This window comes from Empidonax traillii, unplaced genomic scaffold, assembly GCF_003031625.1.
Source record: "Empidonax traillii isolate 1590-97213 ecotype Southwest subspecies unplaced genomic scaffold, ASM303162v1 scaffold9:size3134949, whole genome shotgun sequence".
NCBI classification, from domain to species: domain Eukaryota; kingdom Metazoa; phylum Chordata; class Aves; order Passeriformes; family Tyrannidae; genus Empidonax; species Empidonax traillii.
Window position 1 is genome coordinate 69749 of NW_020955202.1, and position 18473 is coordinate 88221.

General features: G+C 38.9%; 1 protein-coding gene across 5 annotated transcripts in view; it reads right to left on the bottom strand.

Moving 5' to 3' along the window:
* Positions 1–4941: 4941 nt before the first annotated feature.
* The window catches only part of CDK8 (cyclin dependent kinase 8), a 73429-nt gene continuing 59897 nt past the window's right edge, over positions 4942–18473 (bottom strand). For 4 of the 5 annotated variants that reach the window (XM_027883967.1, XM_027883956.1, XM_027883973.1 and 1 more), the window contains 7 exons: positions 17643–17786; positions 15527–15596; positions 14427–14499; positions 12132–12229; positions 10673–10751; positions 10395–10553; positions 4942–6244 (listed from right to left, as the gene is read on the bottom strand). In XM_027883967.1, coding sequence (XP_027739768.1) covers positions 6119–6244; positions 10395–10553; positions 10673–10751; positions 12132–12229; positions 14427–14499; positions 15527–15596; positions 17643–17786 — 749 coding nt within the window. In that variant the 3' untranslated portion in view covers positions 4942–6118. The remainder of the gene's footprint in view (positions 6245–10394; positions 10554–10672; positions 10752–12131; positions 12230–14426; positions 14500–15526; positions 15597–17642; positions 17787–18473) is intronic. The other variant, XM_027883947.1, reaches the window with a different exon arrangement.

The following is an 18473-nucleotide window of genomic DNA, read 5'->3' on the forward strand; positions in this document are numbered from 1 at the left end:
TAGGGAGCTTCACAGGTCCCTACACATATAGTGAGAAACACTATAAATAGAAATAGAATTTCAATTTAAAAGTTGATCAGTAAGAGCAGCTCTATGCACACCTGGCCAGCATCTCGTGGGAAGACCAGCCAATGGATACTAAAGGCAACTCTGAATAAATTGGAAACACAAATCTAGGACATGGTCAGATTGTAAAACAGTGGGTCAGAGAAGGAACAAGCTCCCAGGAAAGACTGAAGTGATATTTACACCTTAGGGCAAGACAATACCTGTTTGCCTTCTCATACAGGGCCTTTGGGACAGGCATAACTGTGAGCCCTCCAAAAGCTCAAGTGCTTTTCAGCTCTGTCTCAGCACTCCTGTAAGCACTGTCCTTACACAAATCCCTGCTTCATCTCCCTCCATCCCTCCCTCCCTCCGTCAGCCGGCTGCATTTCTGATGTAGCTAATTGGGTGCCAGAGAGGCTGCTGCTCTTCAAACACTGTTGGCAAAGCATTGTACAAATTCTAAGCTCCCACAAATATTAAGCAAAGGCTTGCTCCAAGGATATGGCAGATTTCCCACATCCCAGGCTGAGCAAACGCAAACATCTCCCAAAAGCAGATGCCGTAAAGGCTATCCTTGGTGTTTCTGTGGGCACAGGGTTATATGCCAAGATGTGCTTGGGTGGCTTAAATAATAAACATTCCTGCACTAGCCTTTTCACCATCTCCCCTGGCTCAGCTGGCATATCCAGTCCACCTCAGTAGAACCAGAAAAGCAAAGGGATAGTTAAACTTAGTGTGAGAGCCAAGGAAAGACACCCTAATCCTGGCAGGCTGAAAAGTGTTTTTCGACATTTTGTGACATGGGAGCTTTCAGAGCAGTGATGGAGCTTGTCCAGATTCCCATTCTGGGCTGGAACTGGTATGCATCACCCCAGGGCAATGGCTTCATTAATGGTAGTGCTAATGCCCAGCTCTACAGCACAGGATCCCTGTAAGTACAGCCCTCTGGAGATGGCTCCTGCCATCACTGAAGCCAGCCACCAAGATAAAGGCTGCTTGAAATCCCTGAAGAGGGTAACTTATCACAAGAGCCCTGATGGAAACAGCAGCAGCAGCAGCTTTGTTTCTGTTTTGCTTTTCTCAGTCTCTCCTACTACTGGAGCACAGTTTGTACATCCCATCACTGAGATGTCTGACAAATTATTTCACAGAGTGTTCTTTATCCATAGCTGTGACAAGCAAATTACACCAAATTAAGCTCATCTACCTTGGTCTCAAGGGACGCTGGCTATTAAACTGTCTCAGAACTGGCAGCCTGAAGCACTGTCACCACTCAGCTTAAAGAAAGATGCCGAGACGGCTGCACTACCCAACAAAAAAAGGGCTGCTCTGTTCAGGAGAGGAACTAAAACAGGATGTAGGGAGCACCACATTACTCATTCTTTCTGCAGAAACGAGAATCATCTTAACAACGGCAACAATATTTACTTCAAAATGGCAACTTCACCATGAGCTCCAAAAAATAATCTATTTCTTTCCTCCCTCATAAACAGTAAGTCCTATGAGATCCTGCAAGCTTCATTACCCCACTTGGTGGCAGCCAAACTGCCTAACCACACCCATAGAATCATCAACAGCCACCACACATGAAGGGCAGATCATGGCTTGCCTTTTAGTGAAGCCAGGATGGGTTTGACAGAGGTACAACAGGAGCAGCTCTCTGTTTGAAGAGCAATTTCAGGAAGAAGCTGATGGACATAAGTAATTTCTTCTTCTAAAACCTTCACTTGCCACTGACTCTAATGCTTGATCTCACTAACTGCTACGTCTGCTGGGGTCTGAACGGGCAAGAGACCTAAAACAAGGCGAAAACAATAGGAATAGATTCCAAGATCGTTTCTGATCAAGCTTAAGGCCATTTCATATGACATGGCATGCTTTGCTCATGCTCCACTGGTTTTAACTGGCAAGTTGACACCACTTCCCAGAAAAATAACATCCTAATGATCAGAAATGGTAACATTTTAACGATCAGTGTCAGAGAAATATGTTGCTGCATTCTGTTGAGAAAGTTCTGTGCACTGCTGCCATGGACACAGTAGGTGACAAGACGCTTGGGACTACACTGCTGCTGACACAGAAAAGAAACACAGAGGAACTTGCTCCTTTCTTTTGGGGAAGCCCATCTAGCACAAACGAGATGCCAAGGGCTACAATACTGTTTGAACAGGCAAATGGCACCTACCCACCTCCTGCATTAAGAATCTTCCCAGAGAAAGCAAAGCATGGAAAACATAAACCCCATAAAAATTGCACCTTGAACATAGAAAGTGAAAAGCAATTTTGATGCACGTGTGTTCTGCCCAGGCCTGCCACCCCAGTTGCCCAAGCAGTTTGCTACTTACAGATGAATCACCCCAGATCCAGAAGCGACTGCGTCCAGCAGTGGCTTTAGAGTGAAGGAATCACAGAATCATAGAGTTGAAAGGGATCCACAAGGATCATCAAAGTCCACCTCCTGGCCCTGCTCAGAACAGCCCCAAGAATCACACCATGTGTCTGAGAACGTTGTCCAAATACTTCTTGGACTGGTCAAGCTTGATGCTACAACAACTTCCCTGGGGAGCCTGTTCCAGTGCCCAACCATCCTCTGGTTAAACCCTTTCCTAATCTCCAGTCTAAACATCCCCTGAAATAGGATGCTAAAAGAAAGCCTGAACAATGGCCTTTGTCTCAGCTGGACAGTGCTTGGGCACTGCCATGGGCAATTCAGCGAGTGCATTGAGTATTTTCCAATTTTTATATATGCACAGAAAAAAACAGGACAGAACCAGCCTCCTATTTTCTTCCCTTGGACTGCTCCTTCCACCTAATGCTGAAAAACCCTGTTCAACAGGGATCACTGCAAAAGTTGTTTTTTACTTCTTAAAGCAGCTGGGTCTTGATTGGGTATGACAAACGCAGAGCTGCCACGGGCCAGGCTTGCTGGGAGTGCCAGGGTTAAGGTGCAATTGCCCATTTATCCTCACGATCAAGTTAAGCTTGTGGCCCATTTTCAACGTAAGCCTACTCAACAGCAATTTGTTCTTTAAGCAGAGTGAACAAAGACAGGCTCCCAGACCCCAGCTATTTGAAACGCACTCACATGGGTCCAGGTAACTGTTGGTGAAAGAGGAAAAACTCTGAAGTTCTTGAATCCAGTAAGAAACGCTGAGCCAGACAAGGGAAGAGGCACAGCTCGCACACTGACTGCTGCTGCCATCTCCTCATGGGAATTTGTAACTCTTCTACTAAATGTTCTCAAAGGTGCTTTCTTCTTCCTCCCCTTTCCATCACCCTCACGTAAAACCCACATTAAGAACATAACAGGAACTGATGGTTGTTTTTTTTTAAAAAAAAACAGTTCAGGAGAATATTTTAGAGCCTTGCTCTCAGTATTCCTAAAGCTAGTATTAAAAAGCTTATTTTATGCAGAATGAATATGACAAGATTGATTTTATCTGCAGTAAATACATAATCATACTCTATCTTGAAGGTACCAGAGGTTATAGCAAGCATTGAAAAACCTTTTCTTTCCACAGTCCTAGAGCAAGAAATGTCAGATTCCTTCTACTGCATGACCAGCTGACTCAGGCATCAGTACTAGTCAAATATAAAGATTTTACTTCCCTGTAGGATCTTAGTTTGTTGATGTAATCTGCAGTACATCTAATAAAACTAGGAAAACCAATTAATGAAACTACTGAGAGTAGCAGGCTATTCAGAACTAAATGCAGAGTATAATGTAGTTTTATTATATTTAGTTGATACGCTGCATCTTCATCTCAAATAATTTAATAGGAAAATTAAATTCAAGTGTAAACTAATGGCAAGAGCCCTTTTTGTCAGCTGGATGCATTTCCCCTTGCAAAAATGAAATTAAAGCCAGCCTGCTACTTTTAAACAAAGCACTGGAGACATCACAGTGTACTATAAAGTCTGCTTTAATTTGAACAGTATTACCTATTATGCATTAATATGAATATGCATCAATAGGAAACCAAAAAATCTGAGCAATACCAGTTTAGCCAAAGAAAAATTACTCTTGTCACCATTTGAGTACCTGGGAACAGTCTGGAGATACTAAACAGGGAAGCTTAAAGCCTATATATATAAATAAAGGACAAAAAAAAAATAAAAATGCTTCCACTTGAAAAGCAAGCCAAAAAGAAGTTTAAGACACTCCCACTTATATATCTATTTGTTCCATAAACTGAGAAAAACCAGATTTTGACACCAGATTTACGACAAAATTAAGTGCACATCACACACTGTCACTAAAGCAGTATAATCTCTGCAGTCAGATTTTTTTTTTCTTTCAGTCTCCTGTTTTAAAGCCTCCTGAATACTTTCAGCTGTACTCCATCCACTCATATAATTACATCTCCACCTCAAATATAGTTTGCCTTCCAGGCTGCCTAATGACTTGGTTTTTCTTTTGCCCTCCCCCAGCACCTCAGTGCATCTGAATTAATCACACTAGTCAATATTCACACTGCATGGAAGCACTGGTAGAAAAAAAATTCTGTGTATATTGCATATATTTATGTCATAAAATCATGCTGTGGTGTTAGCTGCCACAACGAGTTACAGAAACCTCAGAAGAACTATCCAGGCAGGAGCGTCTCAAGATTTTGTAGATGAAAAGGAGCTGTCTGATCTAGGAAATGTAACTCGTAATAAACCCACTTTTCATGTGTTTCCAGCTGATCAGCTACATGTACAGAACAAGAGCAATGACACTTTTTTCTGCTATTTAAAAGGAAAACCGTCCTTCTCAGCAGTTAATGGAGGCTTGCCCTGTAAGAAAAATTCCTCTTGGATGTTGTTTCTCAGGACACAACCTGATATAGACGTATGGATGGGGGAGTGGGGTGCTGTTGCTGATAAAAAGGAATACAGGCAAAGGTCATATGCAGATTTATGAAAAATAAATTTATTACATAACACCTTGTTTTAACAATGTTTGATTTTTTTTTTACTCAGAATACTTGTGTCATTCATGTAAAATAGTTTGATACAGTACATTGTATGTAAGTTTTTCCTCATAAATTCTAAGGCTCTCCTAACAGCTTGTTCCTCTGCAGTAGGAATGGCACCCCTAAACAACGTGCGAACGTTTAAAAAAATAATTAACTGAACAAAATTTAAAATCCACTACACCAAGCTGGTTCTCAAAAATCATGACAAAATATCTGAATGGATGCCGCACCTTTTTAGGAAATATCACTCATGCTTTTTTAATCCCAAAGCATGCTCACAAATCATTAACACCAACAGGAAAAAAAAAAAAAAAACCAAAAATCACTGTCTATGACAATCATTTTAGTTTGTTTGCTGAACCAAACATGTTTATATCAATGACAACATACTTATTTTACTTTCAAATAGCAGCTTTAATACCAGTCAAGTCATAGATTTTAAAACAAAAACAAAAACTTATGTTGGAAATTAATCTTTGGGACATCTGTAATTGCTGGGAAAAAATGCAAACACTTTCATGTTCTTAAAAAAATCTCATCGTAGCAATCGTGTCGGTCATAAAACATTGATCTAGGTGGAAAATGAACCAACCCACAAAAGTCACTAAAAATAAACGTCTATCAAAACTGTCTGAGAGTTACAGTTAGTTTGCTTTTTTTGCCATGGTAACATATACTGTATGCTTCAAGTACCAGTTCAAAGATGTTGTGTACTATTGGTCAGATAAAGTTGTTACATCAAGAGAATTCACCACATACGACAACAAAAAATGCTTGCCCCTAGCACATTTCACAGCTTCAACTGCTACAGACTGTCACTGAAAAAAATGCATCGGTCAGTCTGAACCATGTCAAGTAAACTACAGAAGTAGCATATCCACAACACAAACTGTGCTAGCACTTTCTTTTCGAGTCTAACCCCAAAACCAGGTACAATTCGGGAGCCACTACTCCGCTCTGTGGCAGGGGGTGGATCGTGGTGGTCAGACAGGTTGGAGGTGTGGTTGTACAGTACATTCTCGTGGCCCAAGCCGGGTTCCAGGCAGGCACAGCTGCGCGGCCGGTCCTGCAGCATTAGCAACAGTGCATCGACGTCGTCAGGGTGCAGCTCAGTACCGGTGAGTCTGATGCGAGTACTGTGGCGGCTGCTGGGAGGTAGTTGAATATCCCATGCTGCTCTGTGGCTGTGATGTGCTTGGTCCGGGGTTGGGGTAGGCAGCATGGGGGTTGGAACGCTGCAGAGGGGCAGAAGCAGAGCACATGCAATCCTTTGTAACAACGGGGACATCACAACACAGTTTCACCTACTGATCTATTTCTTCAAGAGGTACCAAGCACACACAGTCCCAAAGCAGCTGCTTCCAGGCTTCTTTTCACTTACTCTGATTACAGCAGGTAATGAACAGCAGGAACACACCATATTATAAAGTAACAATTACCACCCTTCAGTTATCCATCCTAATTACCTCCTGTGAATCTTCACCCCTCATAGTCCAATCTCCACCCAACCCTCTGGATGGCTACACTGCACCATGCAGTATACTGGGCTAGATGGTATCCAGAGGCCTCTTTCAACCAGCATTTCTACAATTCTTCACAGAGTGGAACATTCATCACTGCAAGAAGCTCTGAGCAAACCAGAACCTGCCTACTTCATTTTTAACCTAAAAGTTATTACTTACTGATCGTGTGTTATAAAGGAAAGAAGGACTGCACATGAGATTTGCAATCTAAGCATCTGACCACTTCAGAGCATTTAATATTTAATTAACACAATTTCAGTACACTACTGTGCTGTTTTACATTCATGTAAAGGTTTACACACACAAACTTTGCAGCATTATAGAAACTGCAGTGTAGCTTCTGAACTCCTGATATCACAAAACATATCAGGTTTCTTTTAGAAAAAGCTGCTTCTGGTAAAGGTCTGGAAACTTATCTGAAGTGACTACTCCAAGACTAGGACACTGCTACTGAGATCTGAATAAGCAAAATTGTGGTGAACCAACATCCCAAGAAAGTAAAATACTAAAACAGATTTACAGGTAAGTCACAATGTAAAATAAACAACCCCATTTTTTCCTGCCTTTCTGCATTTAGAATGGAAACTATTCTCAGGATGCTGAGATGATGGCAGAAATAAAAAGGCAAATTCTACTTGTTAACACACGATCACAGGACTGAGCTAATATACTATAACCTTCTAGAGAAAAGGAGAATAAATGGTTGGACCAGCAGTTAATGCCAGTGGGAACAAACCAACACTGCTGAGCTTCACTGTTAGCGCAGTGACAGAACTTCTGTGGCATTTGCTTTCAGCCTTGAGAGAAGGACTAAGTCACTCATCAACAGAAGAGTCACAGCTCTGGGTCACCCTTCCCCATGCTACAAATACAGGATGTACTTCAGAGAGCAAAAATCTCAAACATTCATTCTGCCCAAGAGTGGCTCCTGTATGTAGGAAACTATCACAAGTTTAACCACTTAAAAACTGACCATTCATATCAATTGTAAACACTCTTCATATCCTGACTTCTAAAAGAGATCTTATTTTAAGACAGAGGCAATGAAAAATCAGATTATTTCATGACACCTAGTGCAACAAATGGCTTTTGTTTAAGAACAAAAGTAAATATAGAATCCTTTCTAAATACCATTAAGCACCCAGAGGGGTTATCACAAGCAAAAGCTCTGAGTAGTGGAGTTGCTCCAGCCTGTTTAATCACATTGCCTTTGGGAGTGTCACACTGCAGATTTGAACAATAAGTCAAGGAAGTTTGTGTGCCATGTGTCTACTATTTTTATGCATGGTAGAAAAGGATACAAGGTCAACATGCCCTGCAGAGGATAATTCAGCTTCTGAGCTAATGGAGAAACTGTCTTAGTGTGCCTTGCCCAGGAGATGGCAATCCTTCTTCACAAGCTTTATTTGGGGAATTTGAGCAAATCAAACGAAGAACAAAGGAACAGGTGTTTGATTAAAACAGAGGGCTGTACAGTAATGTTTGTCTCCTCAAGTTGCAGAATCAGAAGCAAAAAATGTGAGGAATTTTTTTCAGGGAGACCTGAAACCATCAAGAGGCAACTCTTAACTGCTTTTGTTCTAGTGCTAGCACCTTTGGGTCTCCTCCCTTTGATTACCATGTTTTCCAAATAACTTATTCAGAACAAATCTACCCACTGCCTTCTTGCAAACCTAGGGGGAAGATGATGGGGGGTTTTTTTGACAATCGAGTATTTTGAATCCTAGAGAGACAGTAAAGAGATTGGTCAGGAGCAGACAAGTTACTAGTAGGAGCTACTGAGATAGCAAAGCAGCAGTTATCACTATCTCAAAGAATAAGTATTCTGAAATCATGTTTATCAACAAGGGCTGCCCCCAGCTGTAATCCTGGGATGGATCTCTGAGATGACAAAAGTTCTGCTGAGCATGAGCTGAAGATAAACTAATGTCAACTCCTGTTGAGGCAATTTGAGCCATCTGACTAGCAAACCTCAGCTCTGGTTCACAGAAGTCAAAGCTGAGGTTTGTTAAAAATGCCACAATGCAGCAGCAAAAGGAGGTGAAGGGCGTGTAAATAGGGCACATAAATGGGGCTCCCTGACACAGCACATGCAATCTCTCCATCAACCTCGTTAGATACGTGACTCCACCTGAGGGCAAGATTAGGAAAGTTACAGCTGCATTTGCCTTCTGTTGTGTGTGTGTTTTTAAGAAGTGGTAGAAAGAGCCAACTTAAAAGGCCAAACCAGCAATCGACTGCAGCTTGCCAAATTTGCAGCTTGCCAAATTGAAAGGGATGAAACTCCTGCAAGATTGCCTGAGACGGATAATCTAACTAAAAGGAAGATGACGTTTATACTCAGAGGCACCCCACCCTGCAGCACTGTAGTTAAGGCTCACCACTGTCTCAAACAGCTCTGAAAATGTACATTGTTCAAGGAGAACGACTTGAAAACTCGAAAAAATGTGTTATTCATGTTCTGGGATAAACTGAACAAAGGCACTTGGGGACTATATTAAGAGTCTCACAATAAAGCTCCTGAAGGTTACCTTATTTTACGTTTTTTAGTGCTTTCAAGTTTTGGCCAATGCTGGAAGTATACAGATTTAGGTAAGGATAAAGGTAATGCCTCCAGGCAGCCTTTAAGGATATTTGCTGCTCTCAGGAACAAACTCTGAAATGCAAGATTTCAAAGCCCACTGGTTTTCATGGAGAAGCAGCACCAAACTGAAAAAGCAGGTTGACTGTAGTTTTACTGACACGGTTCTTTAACTCTCCCTATGTTTTGCTACAGAATATAAGCACAGCTAAGTGGGTTTCCAATATGAGGGTCTCAGATTCAGATATTAATCTTTAAAATACCTGAAAACATTACAAAAAAAATTTTTACTTCCTTTTCTTTTGTTTTCATCCAAGACTCTCTACCAACTGGCCTCCTGTACTATGTATTTCATATGAACCAGGATGTAATAGTTCCTGCAGACTAACATTTCCAGCAGCATGCGTCCCTCTTGAAATCTTCTATTCCCTAGGTTTACAAAAATCTGCCATTCTCTAACTGCCCCTAGGTGTATCATTTCAAGTCTTCCCTGCTCCTCTTTCATAATTTCTTAGCTTCAATTAAACTAAAGGTTCTGTCCTTAACTCTCTTCTCCCCAGTCTCCAGTAGTAACCCAAATAACTCAGGTATCATTCCCTAGGATGACTTAAGACATTCTTATGCTCCAGGCTCTGATTCCTAATGTCTGACCACAAGCTCAAACGTAGGAAGGTTAGAATACATTTTTCATGTTTTCTTCAAGTTTTTTTTCCCCCTACACCTCATCTTCCTCACTCTTTGATTGCCACTATCTCACCTGTCTTCAGATCTCTAATATTTGGCTTACTCAGCCTGGAATCATCCTTGATCTTCAAACCAGAGATTATGACTGCATCATGCCAAGTCTTTCTTTGTCATCCAAAATACTGTTTTCACATCCATCTGCCCAACTAAAACTCTCGTTCAGATTCTTATTTCACAGCTTGCTTACTGCAATATCCTTTGCCTCCTACCACTATGGGCTTGTTCAAGTAAAAAAAGGGCATTTTTAAGTGATACAGTGCACAGCACAACAGGCTCCTGGTCCACAATCAGCATTCTCTAATATGAAGGTAATAAATTAGTCACTGCAGTAATATCTGATCCCAATTTCCTTACTGCTACCCTAAAAAGCATCAGCATATCAACAAACCATCAACTCAATGAATCTGAAAAAAACTTTAAAGATGCCAAAAAATACCAGTTAATATAGTGACACTTAAAAAAATTACTTTTTTAGCTTGAAGAAACACTGCTGTAAACAAGAGAAGCAAATAAACAATATGTGAATAAAACAAATACCTGATAGTCTGAGGTCATAATAAGTCCACCTGAGGTAGTGGTAGGAGGAACAACTCTCACTTTTTTCAGTGGGGGTCCCTGTGTGTGACTGTTGTCTTGGTTCCCTGGATGACCAGTTCCATTAGTATGGTTATTGCCCTGCTGCTGCTGCTGGTTCTTCTCAATTGTTTAAACACAAAGAAAAATTTCAACTCAAAAGCAGTACGTGAAATAACATGAAATCAGGAAATAGTGTGAAAGCCAGTGAAACGTGATGATACTGTTCTTCTAGTACTTACTTTGTCTCCTTTATCATCTGGTTCTTCTTCTGTTAAAAATTCCCGTTTTGGGTAAGGGATTTGACAACCTGCAAAAACACTGCCCCCCAAAAAAGTCTATTTATCACTGTATTAGAACAGAAGGGTTAGACCTGTAAGATTCATACTTTACCCACTCTAGTTTCAAATTGCCTGAATCATCACTTAACACCTAATGGAGAAGTTTTGCCTGTCTTACTATCATCATAGTCTAAACTTAGTAAAAACCTATTCACATTTGATTTTAATGTTCAGTTGACTCTTATACACTAATTTAAAGTCCTAATGGATTTTTTTATGGTTTCTCCTAACTGCTGGCTGGAAAGGTAGGCCACCCATGAGGTACCTGCACAGGCACAAAGAGTTATTTTAATCCAGCTGTTCACAATCTCAGGAATAACTAAAAACAATCCTGGAAACTCCTCTGACTATTAATAAAAACACCTGGAAAAACGTTTAACTAGAAATGTCACCTGTCAATTCATATCTCATGGTCCACGTGGATTTGCTACTGCTAGTGCCAGCTAATATTTACCTGTCCTTAATCAGAAGAATGTATTTATAACAAAGTCTCTGTATACCTGTTAGCAATACTCATTGTGTATTCACATTAAAAGGGCAACCTAAAGCTGAGAAAAAAGCCAAACACTGTCCTAAAAGCAGTGTCTGCAACAGCCAGCCTTTAAATCATGACTTTAATCAACATAACTTTAAATCATGGAGAGGGAGCAGGAAATACTATAAATAATCTAGCAGGTTTTAGTGAAATAGTTTCATTTTTAATTAATCACTTATAAATATACATATTTTATAAATTCTTCCCCAGATAAGGGTATAGAATCATATATGGGATATAATAATAGTTTTCCTAAAAAGGTGTATAATCATGCTCTCTGGCTAATCTTTTGGGAGGGCGGCTTAATTTTTAATGAAATCATTCATTGCCCATAAATTTTCTCCCTTTTGTAAATCTGCCTGTGTAAACAAAATTGAAGAGTGTCTACAGAAAACGGCTTTAAGTTGTTAAGGATGACAGCACAGAGACATAAGAGTTGACTCTCCCCACCCACTGAATTTACAACAAAGGTTAAGACAGAAAAATGTAAACTAATTAGAGAATGTCATCTGGCATTCTAGAGCAGAGAAGTGGACCTGCAGGCACTTAGCAGTTGTCTACCAAGATCTGTAGCATGCATAATCAACCTGTCAGTGAATAATAAGATTAGTGCTGCAACTAATAGGATCAAAGTTGCATAAAGCAAGAGATTAATAAAAATGCTATTTAATTTTAAAAACCACGAACGGCATTTAAGTGGTTTCTTCGGTTGTTAGACAGTAAGTATTTAGCTCAACATTCACAAACACATTTAAGGAAGAGAGAAAGCACACAGTTCTAATGCATCTCGGAATGTACTGATAGATTAATAAACTGACCACTTACTCGGACGTGGGAAGAGGATCTTCCAAGAAATAGGGATCCTGCATAGCCTGTTCTGAGGTAATTCTCTTTATTGGATCCATAGTGAGCAATTTCTGAAGCTGCAAAAAAATAAAAGATAAAAAGCTCTGCATTACCAAAACCACTTGCAGAAACTTCACTATACTCCTGAAAGACAATACAAATGTGTCTGAACTCAAAATCCTAACCATAAATGGCATAGCTACGTTCTTCTCTTTTGTTAAAATAGTAACTTCATTTCCTACGAAAGAACACATTTTCATTTGCAAAGCCCAGGACACTCAGTTCCAGTCACAAGTGTGACTTGACATTCAGAAACTTGCCATAATGTACTAGCAAGCTTTGATCATAAAGTAGTTTGGGTTCAAAGGGACCTTTCAAGGTCAATCTAGTCCAACCCCCTGCAATAAGCAGGGGCACATTCCACCTGGACAGGTTGCTCAGAGCCCCATCCAGCCTGTCCTTAACATTTCCATTGAGGGGGTATCCATAACTTCTCTGGGCAACAAGTTCTACTGCCTTATCACCCTCTGAGTAAAGAATTTCTTCCTAGTATACAGTCTAGATCTACCTCCTTTCAGAATAAAACCATTACCTCTTGTCCTATAAAAAGAAGTCCCTCTCCAACTGTCCTGCAGGCCCCCTTCAGGTGCCTGCAAAGTACTATAAGATCTCCCAGGAGCCTTCTCAACGCTGAACAACCCCAACTCTTTCAGCCTGTCTTCATAGGAGAGATGCTCCAGCCCTCTGATTATCTTTATGGCCCTCCTCTGGACACAATACTCCAGCTGGGGTCTCATGAACTAGGAATGGTAGACCAGAGCGATTTTATTTAACTCTAGTGCTGAACTGCAGTGATGCATTCTAAAAGAAAGCTGCTTAAAAACCCTTGGGTCTGATCATCAGAGAAGGTAGAGCTTCCAATGACTTGAATAAAAGCCACATGGTCCTCAGACGTCTAGGCCTCTTAACCATCTTCCCTTTTCTCCAATTTAATCCTCTCAGTTCCGAGATGAAAAAACTTCTTGTTTATTTCTCTTGCTCCTGACTCACTCTCAAATAATCTATTTATTTTATCAATATAGCCAGAAAACATTTAATCTGAGAGGAAAAAGTCAAAATAAGGAGAATGTCCATTCAGAAAGACTAAAGACCCTTAAATTCTTTCTTCTCCATGCATAATTATATATATATATAAAAATATATATAATATATATAATATATATAATATAATATATATAATATAATATATATATAATATATAGGCTTGAATGTTCTTTTAAAAACAGAGAAAAAGGCCTAATATAGTAATTTCTGAAATAACACAAAGTAGACACTTCCAGGGCTGAGCAAGTGCATAATTTTAACTGGAGTCTTCATAAAAAAACATAATACATTCTTCAAAGAAAATGATTGTTGTAAAGGTTCTATGAAGTATTCATAAGAAATCTATACAAGATGAATGCACTGGGAAGACATATTAAAACTTGCCAAACTACATCTTCAAGTCTCAATTTTATTTTTAAGTCTAAGATACAAGCTTGTATCACAGAATCATATCATAGAATGGTCTGGGTTAGAAGAGACCTTAAAGATCACGTAGTTCCAACCCCCATGCTGTGGGCAGGGGCACCTTCCAGGTTGCTCAAAGTCCCATCCACCTTGGTCTTGAACACTTCCAGGGATAGGGCATCCACAGCTTCTCTGTGCAACCCATTGCAGTGCCTCACAACCCTCACAACCAAGAATTTATTCCTAATGTTCAATCCAAATCTACCCTCTTTCAGCTTAAATCCATCACTCCATGTTCTATCACTGCTTGCCCTTGCAAAAAGTCCTCCAGCCCTCCTACACATGCCCCCCTTAAATACTGCTATAAGGTCTCCCCAAAAGCTTAATAGTGAATGTGTAAAAAAAAAATGAGGCATATAGGAACATTTTAAAAGTAAAAAATAAGCTACTGAAAGTAAGCAAAGCAGCAAAATGGCTAAGAATTGCAGCAACACTACAAATTTGAGAGCTAAACATGACTTGAAGGCCAAAAACTTCAAAGTTACTCGATACTGAACCTAATCTAGTGAATGACACTCAGAATAATTTTATCAATGTGGAAAGATACAGGGACTTTGCAATTCTCAGATTGCAGAGTATCAATTATTCCCAACTTTATTTATAAAATGAAGTTAGTCACAGTGTACTTGACTCCAGCTCAACTCTTACTTTTAACAACTGTAACTTATACAAGGTGTTTGATTTTTTATGTATACAGGAACTTACCAAGTGGAATGCCTTACTATCTGGTTTAACTTTATGTTTTTCCATGTATTTGATAAGGCTGCAGTTGGTATACCTAAAAAAAGGAATAAAAGTGACACTTCTAATATGCAAATCACTGATACTGCCAAACTTTCTTAGTAGCCACAAAACATACTAATAAGAACAGTTTAGTCTCCATTGCAAATCCACTAAGCAGGGAAAAACCACAAGTAACACTAGTGATTGCTTAAAAATCAGACACTACATAAAGGCATCTATTTCCCTCATATGCTTGTAAAAACACAGCACATCCACACAAAAAGCACAGTTTTAACCCACATGCAGACAGCAAACTATCAATTGGCTTTAAACTGCCTGTTGGCAATTTTACTACTATATTATTTGATTCTGTATACGTCTCAAGACAGTAAAGATGGAGATAAATACTAAGCCCATCTGAACACTCTCCTGCAACATACAGGTTGCTAGAGGAAAATTAATGAACTTTTTTGAAGAGGAGCTCAAAAATAAGGTTTCTAAATGGTTACAATAGCATGGCAGATGCAAGAAATGTATGTAACTGTACAGCCCCGAATCCCTCACCATGGAAATCAAGAAACAGGGTGGCATTTTAAGTGCAGGTATCAGACACTGTCAATGTGACAGTAAAGCTAAAAGTTGTTTTTTTCTTTAGCCTTTGTAAGCTACCCCAGACACTAACCCTGAAAATTATACCCACTGTTTGCTGGAAATGGTATAAGGTTACCAGACCCCTTTTATGCGGCTATTACAGAAAAATCATTTCCAGGACCACAGATTTGAGAACAGCTGTAACAATCTCTGCTTTGCAAACTTCCTAGCTGTGTGAGGTCTTACTGACATCACCTGTTTCACATCTGCTACACTGCCATTTACAGGCTGTCTCTGGCTTCCCTTCTGATTCACACCACCTCAACAGGCCAAGTTCACCACTACAAACAACTCCATTTCTCATTTCACAATCTAAGTCATAACCATTTCATAGTCCTTGTTTGGCATCTACATAGAGAAGAACCCGAGCTACAAGAAACTGAGTGTAGGAGGGAGACATGTTTTTTTAAGAAAGCTCAACTCAGACTTACGTGTTTCTCCGGAAATCTTTCATTAAAGTTGAATGTTCGGGCATCTTTTTTATGTCTTCCCAATCTTTATCTGCAAAATCAGTATTAACTTTGTTTTTTCCCTTTTCCCCAAGTAAAACAAAGGGTTTCCAAGTATCTCCATAACCCTTATTTATTATTTCTTTTCAGTCTGCTTCTCTAACCTTGCAGTTACTTATTTATTTATATACTTTGGCTCAGATTCCTTCATCACCTTTTCACAAAAAAATCTTACCAACACCTAAGAGGTTCCAGCTGTGTGCTGATTAACTCAAGAACTTGGAAAAAACAGCTGCCAGCTACAGTGATGATCACCATACGCCCCAAACACAACACTGAAGAAAAATGCATCAGGCATTGTGCTTGAACCCTTCAAGACTGTTATTTAACTTATTTAGACACAGTCCTATCTCAGGACAGGAGTACATAAGACTCCAGCAAATGCTGTCTTCTTCTAAGGGATTCTTCATTCTTACAGCACTTTTAGTTACAGGAAAATGCCCAGAGGTGCTTGTGCAGAGTCCTGCTGTCTCAACCGAAAAGAAACACTGTTAGCCAACAAAAAGTTAAGAAAAAGTAAATTTGAACACTCAAACTGAAGAATATTTCATCTCATCTGAAGCCAAGGCCAAGATGGATTTAAAAATTCAACAAAAAACTTACTACCAGCACCTATCCTCAAACATATTACAGTCTAACTCCTGAAAAGGCTCTGTGGGCAAGTAGTTTGGTTCAACTCAAATCTTTACTAAGACTGATCACAACTGCAGAACACTGAGATTAAAAGCATTGAGTGAATAAATAAATCAGATATTAACTATTTAATTATTACTTAGTTAAACAAAATGTTCTCCTCTTTCCTAAAGACATGTGAAACTACTTCAAATACAGCAAGTGTCAATTAAAAACTAAAAAAATTGCTGCAGTTAAAGGAAAAATATTTCTTGGTAACAACTAAGCATCTTCAAAGGTAAAATGTAGACCATTGGAGAGGATTAATTAAACCAATCAGGGAACAGTAATGAGAGTATCATCTATTTATGTAAGCTATAGAAAATCAATGTAAAACCCAAAAGAAGTAAAAAAAGCATAAAAAGGTAAAATTCTAGGCTAAAAGCAGAAAAGAACAGTGCTGCTTAAAGAAGCAACACTAAGGAGGATTTTCCAGAAAATAAAAGTATGCAATATGCAAAAACAACATTTCCAGGAATCTCATAGAGCAGTTGAGAAGCAATGAAGTACATATACAAAAAAAAAAAGTCAAAGGGAAAAATAACAGCACATTTAATAACAAAATTCTAGAACCACATAATCATACAGACCAAAAAAATTCATGTGAGAGAAAGAGGAAAGTCCACAAGAACAGAAAAGAAAAACATTATTAACAGTGAATGGACAAGAGCAGGGAATACAAGCAGTGAGAAAAATAACCAAAAAGTAAAAAAAAGAGGTCCCTGTTATCCTGACATCTGCAATCATGTGAACCCTAGAAGACGAAGCATTAACTGAAGAGATGCAAGGCAGCCTGTAGAAACACAAGATATAACCAACACTGAGGGGAAAATACAACAAGTGATATCCACATTCTAATTTGTTTCAGTTCATGCAACCAGTTTGTTTTTCTGGCTTGAAATAAAGAAATTTTCTCCACACCACAAGCTTTCTACCAGGGGAAAAAAAAAATTAAATACCCTCCCTTACTTCCAAATGATATGTTTAATTTAGCATAAGTTAAACAACTGCATAATATTCACTAAATGTATATATTTTGCTTTGTTTCGTGTAGTTATCAGCTGCTTTCTAAATCTACAGGCAGTACTGAAGAAATGCAGAAATACTCCTGATTTTTAATCATCCACCATTAAACAAAATCTTTTAAAGTAATAAAACACTGATACCTGCACACACAAAGATAATCCTATCATTAATAATAGGGAAAATATATAATTTGACTATTAGATTCTATATTTATAACTAATGAAATTAAGATTGTGTTTGAACAGCTTTGTTGCTTTGATCAGCTGCCACCTTCATATGCAAAGAAAGCCATACAGATATCTTTCTTTGAAAAGCAGTGATAAAAAAATACAGTATGTACCTGCAGGAAATCCCATTACATTGAATATTCTGTCCAGCTGGTCATGGTGATAAGGGTTACTAGTTTTGATATCTTCTTGTCGACAATGGAATATTGGCTCTGATGTTAGCAGCTCTGCAAATATACACCCTATGGCCCAAATATCTTTAAAAAAGGAGAACAGAAATCAAAAAGAAAAATCAAATTAATCTTTCCGAAAGCATCAGAGTGAGGCAGAATGTTAGGGATTAGCTTATCAGAGATAAGGTTCCCGCATTGAAATTTCAAGTTTATATTGTAGAGGTGCAACACTTCCTCAACCTTTTCTTTTAGCTACAGATGGAAGTACACTACTCAGTAACTACACAGGAACTGAGAGAGTATCATACAAGTTTTTGTGGGCTTTTTAAAGTGTAGTTACCATTTAACATTGTAAAAAATTAATCTAGTTAAGAAAAAAAGCAAAGGAAACTATCTGGGTAATTGTGAAGGCATAAAACACAATGAAAAGCCAACCAGTATCTTGGCCATTCACTGCCTTGAAGGATGTCCTCGCTGATCAACCACTGAGTTTTATATTAAATGACCCAAGATATATAAGCTGAAAAGCCACAGTATTGGAATAAACCAAATGCTATTTATAAAACCTCACAGAAAGAGAGTAACAAGAAAATTTCTCTATGCTCACATTACCCTCTTTTTTTCATAACATTTATTTAAAAAACCCCCAAAACCTAACCTCCACAGCCTTTATGTTTTAACTGTTGCATCCCAATCTTCAAATCAGATAGCCTGCATTTTCCCAGCTGTTTTATTGATTCTTTCTAGTATATGCAAATGCAATTTTTAACT